At 39.9% G+C, this 9,591-nt stretch overlaps 1 protein-coding gene across 2 annotated transcripts in view; it reads left to right on the top strand.

Annotated features, from left to right (window-relative positions):
* Positions 1-9,323, top strand: part of LOC106819716 (alpha-1,2-mannosyltransferase ALG9-like) — an 11,326-nt gene extending 2,003 nt beyond the window's left edge. For both annotated transcript variants that reach the window (XM_014824314.1, XM_014824315.1), the window contains 14 exons: positions 62-203; positions 2,433-2,638; positions 3,157-3,319; positions 3,615-3,676; positions 3,878-3,965; positions 4,140-4,245; positions 4,620-4,708; positions 4,918-5,028; positions 5,243-5,314; positions 5,758-5,929; positions 6,456-6,606; positions 7,051-7,171; positions 7,526-7,656; positions 7,946-9,323. In XM_014824314.1, coding sequence (XP_014679800.1) covers positions 62-203; positions 2,433-2,638; positions 3,157-3,319; positions 3,615-3,676; positions 3,878-3,965; positions 4,140-4,245; positions 4,620-4,708; positions 4,918-5,028; positions 5,243-5,314; positions 5,758-5,929; positions 6,456-6,606; positions 7,051-7,171; positions 7,526-7,656; positions 7,946-8,069 — 1,738 coding nt within the window. In that variant the 3' untranslated portion in view covers positions 8,070-9,323. The remainder of the gene's footprint in view (positions 1-61; positions 204-2,432; positions 2,639-3,156; positions 3,320-3,614; positions 3,677-3,877; positions 3,966-4,139; positions 4,246-4,619; positions 4,709-4,917; positions 5,029-5,242; positions 5,315-5,757; positions 5,930-6,455; positions 6,607-7,050; positions 7,172-7,525; positions 7,657-7,945) is intronic.
* The last annotated feature ends 268 nt before the right edge of the window (positions 9,324-9,591 follow it).

Below are 9,591 nucleotides of genomic sequence, written 5' to 3'. Positions count from 1 at the left end.
TATATATATATATATGGTGCAGATGTAAGTTTCTAGTAACATTTTAGTTTGACATTTACAGGTCGTCATTAACTGACCATTATCAAGCACCATGGACCCTGTCTGGTTACACAGCATTCAAGGCCCTACTCTCTGCAAGACTTGTTGCTGCTATATGGTGTAACATTTCTGATTGCGATGAAACGTACAACTACTGGGAACCGGTATGCTTCATCTGCTCATTTTCTGTTCCCATGAACATATATTTAAATAAAATTGAACTTGAATGTTTTATATTCACCAATGTTTTAGATTCTTGCTCGGTCTGCACCTTACTTGTATTAAAATAATTGTGCTTGAGCAACCCCCTTCCAGTCTCACGAAATGACATGTGCATGCAGGGGTAGAAATCAACTTTTGAACACGGGAGTCCAACAGACTCCCTACCCTCAAAAAGAGGGAGTCCGTAGCAAAAAATAAGGGAGTCTGCAATCTGAAGTTCAAAACTAAAGATATTAACAATAACACATGTGCTTATTTTTAAGATTCATGCGGTTGCGCGTCTGCCAAATTTTCTTTGGACATTAGCTGAAAAAATACAGCACATCCGCGAGGCCGTGCTTCGGAACGAACTAGCTAGTACATATGGCAGAATTTTCAGGGAGTCACACGGACTCCTGCATATGTCAAATCAGGGAGTCCGACAGTAAATCAGGGAGTATTTGACTCCGGACTCCCGTTAATTTCGCACCCTGTGCATGGCATGCACAAGTACCACTTTTATTTATTATAATCACGTGGAACTTTATGCTATCTTGTAGTGTCCAGTATGTCAGTGATATAATGGGTAATAGATGTACGTATCTTATAATGTTTTCGGGTTCTTTATTTTATACTGGACTCAAGGGTTTAAGTCCACATCAGTAGAACCCACTCCAGGAATCTGGCTCGGTCCAGTTTTGGCAGCTTTCACGCTTGCTCTCCATATGACACGATCCAAGGGGTCTACAGCGGAGAGATTCCACTGTTCCCTATTCTTCTTCACAACCTCCTTCCAAGACATCTTCGGCCTCCCACGTCTTCTTACACCAACAACTTGAACTTTACCCACTGTCTTGATGGCACCGGTGGAGCGCTGAACATGGCCATACCAGCGGAGTCTTCTCTCACGTAATATGACATCAAAGTCCAAGATACCCAATCTGCCCAGCAGCTCGTTTGAAGGGGCCAAATCCTCGATTGGGACATTGCAGATCCATCTGATCATTGCCCTGTCATTACGCCGGAGGCGTTGCAAGTCAACAGATTTCATTGCCCATGTCTCGCTCCCGTGCAGCATGGCGCTGCGGACACAGGTGCCATACACATGACCACGAGTCCTGAGGGACAGATGTCGAGGAAGCAGCTTCCGAAACTTCCCCCAGGCGGTCTTTGCTCTAATGATAGTGGCTAATTCACAGCCACCACCCGCCGAGAGAGTATCACCAAGGTAGCAGAAGGAGGGTGCCACCTCCAGTTTGTCCTGCACAATCTGCACCTCTAACAGTGGTCTGCCATCAAATGGGCGGGCATCGCCCATGCACCGCTTGCATCGTAAGTCCGGGTCGTCATTGAGTCGGCCTTTTATGCCACTACACTTCTTATGTACCCAGTGTGCACAGCCGCGACAGCGGACAGAATTTCTCCCAACTCCCTTCCTGCACACAACGCAGGAGTACTTCCCGGAGTCTTCCAAGAGGTCAAGTTCAGCACCACAAATCATGATTATGATTATTATCGCTTACAACGACGGTGGCGCCACTGGCAGCGCACCCACTGAAAAGTTGCGCAAAGCAACGTTTCGGCTGCAGGCTACAGACCGAGGGTGTTTCTTATTTATTAATTTAAGAGCAGAAGGATTGCAATATCTTATAAACGACATATAGTTTCAGTTATAATATGGATAAATTTGTCCTAAAATGAATATAATTACAATTTTGTGATTAGCCTTCGGTCTGTAACGTGCAAAATATTTTGGCAAATGCGCAACTTTTTCAGGGTGGCAGCACAGTTGCTGGTGTCATGTCAGTGCCCAAAAATGACGATTTCGAAATTCAATGTTGTTTTATGACAAACGTGAATGCGTAAAATAGATATTTATGGGTATGTGCTATTATTTATAAATCTACTATCATAATATACTCTCAAATTCTAGAGCAAAGTATTCCTTTAACTTCCAGCTGTGTTTACTTTTGACAATCCCAACAGTCATGCTGTGTTTTGACAGCTTAATGTATACAAATCCAAACTAATGGTTAATCTATGTATTATTAGGGCGGCTTTGACAGGTAATTGACTCCAATTTTGGGGAGGGGATGAATTGCTCGACATTTATTGCTTCTGAAATATTCTGATCTTTAACTTTTTTACCTAATACGAGTATTTTACATGGACTTTTTTATGTATGTTTTCAGTTGCACTACATGATGTATGGCTCAGGTTTCCAGACGTGGGAGTACTCGCCAACGTATTCAATCCGCTCTTATGCATACATCTTAATTCACGCGATTCCGACTTCGCTCTACAGCCAGCTCATTCAGCCCAACCGCATACTCGTCTTCTTCTTTCTACGATGTGTTCTGGCATTCTCTTGTGCCCTTTGCGAGGTTTACTTTTATAGGTAAGTTTATCGAGGCAATACAGCTTTGTTTCTTTTAGTTTTATGTGAGGGTTGCTCAGAAAGTTTGTTAGATGCACTTCCGAATGAAGTGACCGACTTATGCACCAGGCTTTTGTCAAGTTTTAAATAGTGTTAAGTGGCTGAGAGTGAGAATCTGTAAAGAATAGAAACACTGAAATTAATCTGAAGTGAGATTTGTATATGGAAACAAGTCCAGAATGAAAACAGGTAGCAATAATGAGCCATAAACAGTGAGATATACAGCCTTGCTTTCCTAAGTTCTGGTGGCAATAATTGTGTAGCGAGTCAGTTATCCTACAGAAATTTGTCCCAGCAGGAAGCAATGCGTAACTTCTACATATAGATTAGTTTTAAGGATGCACAAGTCTAGGAAGCAATAGATCATATTCTGAACGTACATCCTATTATCTATGTTGACTGGATTAAATATTGGTATAGTAACGGAACGTGAGTAATGTACCGTGCAGTCTAACCTAATCGGAATATCGTGTTTCTAGGGGTGTATGCAAGCAGTTTGGCTCGCACGTTGGCCGCATGACGCTGTTGTTCCTCATCCTGAGCACTGGCATGTTCATTAGCAGCTCTGCATTACTACCCAGCTCATTCTCGATGTACATGACCATGCTGGCGATGGGAGGCTGGTTTCTAGGCACGTTCTGGGTGAGAAATGCATCGATGCAGAAACGTTTGCGCGAGGTCTAGAGCCGGGATGTTTTGCCCAGTAGTTTTCGTCTAGTCGCCTGGAGGTAGCATGTAGATAGATGAGCGGTAGCAATCGGCGTAGTTCATGAAAATCGGTGAAACGTTCGTAGTTGTTAATTTTGAAGATTTTGATTGTGAGCTTCTCAGTGGTGACTGTTGTGCCTGAAACATACCAGTCACAACAAATGTACTGCATAATGATACGGAAAATCTAGATAAATTCGGAATAAATAATCTTTAACGAATGTTTCAGGTGAGCATATTGGCAGTAGCAGCAAGTGCAATTATAGGTTGGCCCTTTGCTGGTGTGCTTGGGTGTGTATTTCATCAATACAGTAAATATTTAAGATGTGTTATTAAGTCAATCTCCTGTAGGTGGAGAGACTTCTACTCTAGTTTGAAATGGTATAGCTGTGATTACATTCAGTTGAAGTTACTGATATGAATATTTTGCTAAGCAGCTTTGTCGAAACATACTAGAACTCAATGCATAGATATGTATATTATTGTTTACAGGATACCAATAGCATTCGATCTTGTAGTAAGAAAGAAGAGAGTACTCTATTTCTTCAAGATGGCAGGAGTTTTTGGCTTTAGTATACTGGTACGTGTTAATATATTATAAAAATGGAGAATTTTGCAGATTTCCACTATACGATATATGCATTAAACAGCTCACTATAGCCATCTGTTGCTTATTATAATGAAAAAAAATCATATGCAATATCCAAACTTATATACATACTGTGGTACAAACATTTAAGGGGTTTATTGGCAGTGTGTGTCTGCACATATCGATAGCACCTACTATGGAAAGGCAGTGATCACACCCTTAAATATCATACTCTACAATGTCTTCAGCGGTCATGGACCTGATCTATATGGTGAGCATAACCTTTATTTTAAGAAATTTTAAGATATTTCTGGTATTAAACCAGTATGTATGTAGTATGTATAGATTTTCCTAATATTTTATCAATGTATGACCTGTTGTCTACAACAAACGTAGTGAAATTAGTGAAAATTGGTGTAAAATAATGTTTACTTTTTTAACAGATCAAAAACAATTATGTAGTTAGTTATTTAAGTGTCTCAATGAGATAAATGTTTTAACATTGCTTAGATGTAAAGGTGAAGAAGTCTTGTAAGTTTGATGAACAGCACTGTCGTATATTTCTTACCAGCTTGCTGAATCGTCATCAACTAACCTCCGTGCATCCGAGCCACTGTGTGAATTGCTCTACAACTCTCCTTGCAGGTGTCGAGCCCTGGAGTTACTATCTCATCAACGGCCTTCTCAACTTCAATATGGTCTTTGTGCTGTCCTTTCTGGCACTGCCGCTGACAGTAAGTGTGCAAATCTTACTTACAGACAGAGCTGCTGAACCATCTGTAGGCAACACCGACCTTACTTAATACTGTTAATTGTGCATGCATTTGACAATGAAAGATAATGTATAATGTAGACATAGTAGGTATATTATTACATAAAACTATGGCTGTGGTTATTCTGCTGTTGAGTGATGTGTTGTAAAATAGTTGATATTGCATTCTAGTATATGACTGGATACATACTCGATATCCCTGTGTCTGGTCGCATTCCAAGCTGGCTGAGGTTATTGGCCATGTACATCTGGCTAGCCATCTTCTTCCTGCAGCCTCACAAGGTGAGAAATTAATTTCTTATCCTTCATCACACATATCTGTACATAACACCTGTATTCAACATGGACTGTGCGAAGTTTCATTTAAAAGTTCTCCAGAATAAAAATCAATACACTCGTCCCAGAATGTAGAAAAACGTTTAGCTGAATCAAGATGTTTAGATTCGTATATACACTTCAGTGTTTATTAAAGTGTTGCCTATGTGAACATTGCTAGGAGGAGCGGTTCCTGTTTCCGGTGTACCCACTCGTGGCTTTACATGGGGCTGTGGCTCTCGACTGCATCCAGGTATATCAATTGTTACTGTTTAACAATTTAACACATTTTTTTTTTAAAGTTTACTTACATTTGTCATCTACTGAACGGATTATGCCGGTGCAGACACATCCTGTTCTATGTTTGAAACCAATGTATAACAACAGCTTGACAAGTGTAATGTCAGTAGTAATTATACTTTCAAAGGAGGCCTAATGGCATGTAATTAGGTACAAAATAACGTTTTTAGGTGAAAAATGGGAAGAATACAATAAATTCCTTGGTTTCTCCAGGTGAAATTCCAGACGTAATCATGTAACTGAAATGTTATCTATTTATAATACCAAAATTGAAAAGTGCAGTGCACGTTGAGAACATTTTACATAAAAGTGCGGATAGTGTTAGGTTCCAAGCGATCTTTTATTCCCATCTTTATATGCTTCAATATTTAATTGAGCAATTGCCTGTTCTTGCAGAAACTCTATTGCCATGTAGCAATGGGACTGATGCACAGGAAGATGCAAGTAGATCCTCAAACTAAAACGTCCCCCTATCAGCACTACACAAAGTCGTCTGCGTGGCTTGCCATCGCATTCTCAGTGGCCTTCACCCTGCTCTCAGTATCTCGGAGTCTTGCCCTTTACAAAGGTATTACACTGTTGTCTTTGAGAGGGCGTGATTACTCGTTTAATTAATTGTTGTCATTATTTACCATGTTTGGTAAACCAGCTAGGTGTTTCTGGGATATTCTTGGTCTTTTATTTCATTGTCATACATGTAGTTTTCTACTGTTGATAGATAGGTGTCTTATTGGTTGGCTTCGAAGTTTGATATATTGGTCTAGATAATTAATAGGTGTTTATGCTGACTACTAGCTTCTTTATCGCATCTACTGTGTAGATGCATTGAGAGATCTGTGATATTAATGTGAATTTTTAAACTGTCGTGATATTAGAAGATAAGTCACACGTGTGGTGATGGTCAATCACAGCACTGTGCACATTGAAGGTTATGCATTACGATAGCTGAGAGACACGAGTGTAGAATCACACTTTGCCGCTATCTGCATCGTGCTGTTGTCGTCATACATTATCTGCCATGTGACATTAAAACGAGGACACGCTCACGCCAGAGACTGGTCACTACTGTATGTACTGTATATGCTTGACTGTAGGTTACCACGCACCCCTAGACGTGTACATGGAGATGAACTGGTTGGCACAGGACACTCAGGTACACACTCTCCCTGCGGACAAGGCTGTTCACGTCTGCGTGGGAAAGGAGTGGCATCGCTACACCAGCAGCTTCTTTCTGCCAAATACGAAGTGAGAGAGTGACACTGAGAGAGGGTGAAAATTTTGGTGAACGTCACGTGTGTACTGACAGTGAGCTAACGAGTAGATCATGCTAACGAGTTGATCGTGCTAATTTTCGTGCACATTCTAATACCGAAACTGCAGCTTCATAAAATAGGACAATCAATGTAATGCTCACCTGAGTATTTACCATTGTACGTTTTTGTGCATATTTTAATGAGACTGATGTTTTTATTGTCTATTAAATCTGAATTTCAGATAATCATTTTCAGAAAATCATTATATTCAGAGAAACATTCAGATAGTCATATAGAATCAATGATATAAATGAATGTTATTCAAATGCTAGTTTATGCAATGTTTTGAGAGCGTGTGTCAAAATTTATTAAACACGTGTGAGCGCTTATATAGCCATAGACAGTTGCATCATAGGCAGCGTGTGTTTGCTTGCAGTTGGCACTTGCAGTTCATTCAGTCAGAGTTTAAAGGTCAGTTGCCGAAGCCTTACGGGAACTCTTCATCCGAGGTGCCATCGCAAATGAACGATATGAATCTAGAGGAGCCTTCACGATATGTAAGCTCGCCCTTGCTTTATACGTGTCTTGTCAACTCTTGTCTGGTGTAAATCTAATGATAAACAATAGTAATAATTTGCTATCATACCTTATCAATGGTGAAAGCTATTGGTGTGGGTTCAACATATTGCTTATATGTCAGTATAGATTATATGTGAGATAATGTGCAGAAACAATAACTTGTAGTAAATATGGCAACAAATTCTAAACATACTTCATACGTGTCCACAAGTTGGCCATATTTAAATGTATTCTAAGAGCGTGCCAACTTATCGCTTGTATTTTTTGTATGCGCAATGTCTCTCATCTTGGCTCAGTCTGAGTGACGCGTAACAGGCTTGTTCTTTGTGTAGATCGATGTGAAATACTGCCACTACCTGATAGACCTTGATTTACCGCAAGAGTCTGCGTTAGAACCTAGGTACACACAGATGTCAAACGACTGGAAAGTAATAGCATCACACCCGTTCCTAGATGCACCTAGGTAGGTATCATGCGTGCACTCGTTCCTATCTACATGTAGTAACATAATTAATTTCACGGGCATACACACAAGTAACCAATGTTACACCGAAGGTGTGCTCTAGCGACATTTTCTTCACGGTTAGGAAATTTCTGGACGGTTCTTACGAAGATTCGTTAAACCAACGATGTGCCAAAACTATTCACGTTGGTTTCTATAATGCTTCAGAGTGTGATGGTCTTGTTGATTGTATTTTAACAGAAGAAAGTTTGCAGTACAAAATGCAAATGAATTTGCTTGTACCTTTCAGGTCACATCAACTGTTCAGATCATTCTACATTCCATGGGTTACATCGCACTACTGTCAGTATGCAAATTACACCCTGCTGAAAACTACAAGAACGAAAAACAAAAAGGCAAAGCAGGACAGCTAACAATATCAAGGACAGACGTGTGTCAACTTTCTTGCAAGATTTTGTACAGGGATTTTGATTACATCGTATTATTTTATGCTTTGGTTGGGTGGAGGTGTTATGATCTGGAATAATGGGTTTTGCATAAAAAGGTGTATTTGCAATTTTCATGGAAAATAAGTTGCCATGCACATTGCGAGGTGACCAGATGTGGTATTGTGTGGTTCTTCGTGTCTGGTACGGTGATAGATTACATACGTGTGCGGTCCTCTGTGATTTTATTCTACCCTGAACGTTTAGTGCTCACACATATTCGCATTGCATTCCACTAATCAGACAAGTCAGGAGTTTCAATTTAGCCTTTAGTTCATCGCTAACTTTTTCCGCTCTATGGCATCAATTCATAAGCTGATTGCACCTACTTAATTTAGCCACAAATACATAAATCATACGTTTTACGAAACATTAACAATTTCTATCCAGTTGTTATGCTTTCCAACAAAGATCTTATTGGTTTTTAAACTCAGGTGACTTTGTCTAAAGTTTAATATATTCTACTAAGATGGCGAAGTTACGATGAAAAGAATATAACTATTGATCGTTCCAGTTGGAATACTGGCAACAGGTGATTATGGCTGCCATATTGGCTAGTGTCTAACATGCCTTGTATTGTCGTTGCCCGTATATATTACTCGACAGTCAATACTCATTATGTTTTGAAATGTAGACATTTCTGTGAAATCATGTGCTCACAGTGTGATTTATTATGATTTAACATAATAGCTGTTGTTTACACTAACGGTGACTTTCATACGGCACAATTCAATTTGATATGTAATTGTCCTAAGCTGTTTGTATAGGGTTGATACGCATCTTCCGGTGGTGAAAGAATTTTATTTGTTAGGTGGAAGGTTTATTTCTGTTATAAAAACACCTTTTGTCAGGAAAGAATACTTCTATATTTGTGATTTCAGTGTAGCATAGTACCATTTGATGCCTATAGTGTTAAGTAAAACGACATGTTGACTATTTTCTGTTTAATCACAGTTTTATTAAGTTAAACTGCCTGGATGTTGAAGCTGACCAATGAGTGTATGATTGCATAGTAATATCATAATTTAACACATAGTACAACTAGAGCTGCAATTCTACCATAGTTCTATGCAAAGACACAAATGCTGACCAGTTGGTTAATTAACCAATATTCAGGCCACTCATCTTTCACACTGAGCATGCTGTCCTGCTAGGGCAATACATTTGTTTATTCGTAACAGATAGTAGCAGTTATGTGTATGTTATACTGGATAATAATCATGATTTCTCCACCCCCCCCCCCTCATTCTCCACATACACCTCCCACCTCTTTCATCATTCACATTATCTCCCTTAGTGTCCGCTTCTCTACCCACCTCCCCACTGCATCCATTACTATCGCTTCTGATTCTCACCTCGTCCACCTCTCATCTCCCTCACCCACTTCTCATCTCCCTCATCCACCTCTCATCTCCCTCACCCACTTCTCATCTCCCTCATCCACCTCTCA

Source organism: Priapulus caudatus, unplaced genomic scaffold (assembly GCF_000485595.1).
Source record: "Priapulus caudatus unplaced genomic scaffold, Priapulus_caudatus-5.0.1 Scaffold4161, whole genome shotgun sequence".
NCBI classification, from domain to species: Eukaryota; Metazoa; Priapulida; class Priapulimorpha; order Priapulimorphida; family Priapulidae; genus Priapulus; species Priapulus caudatus.
The sequence above is the reverse complement of the archived record's forward strand: the minus strand, read 5'-3'. Positions and strand labels throughout refer to the sequence as shown.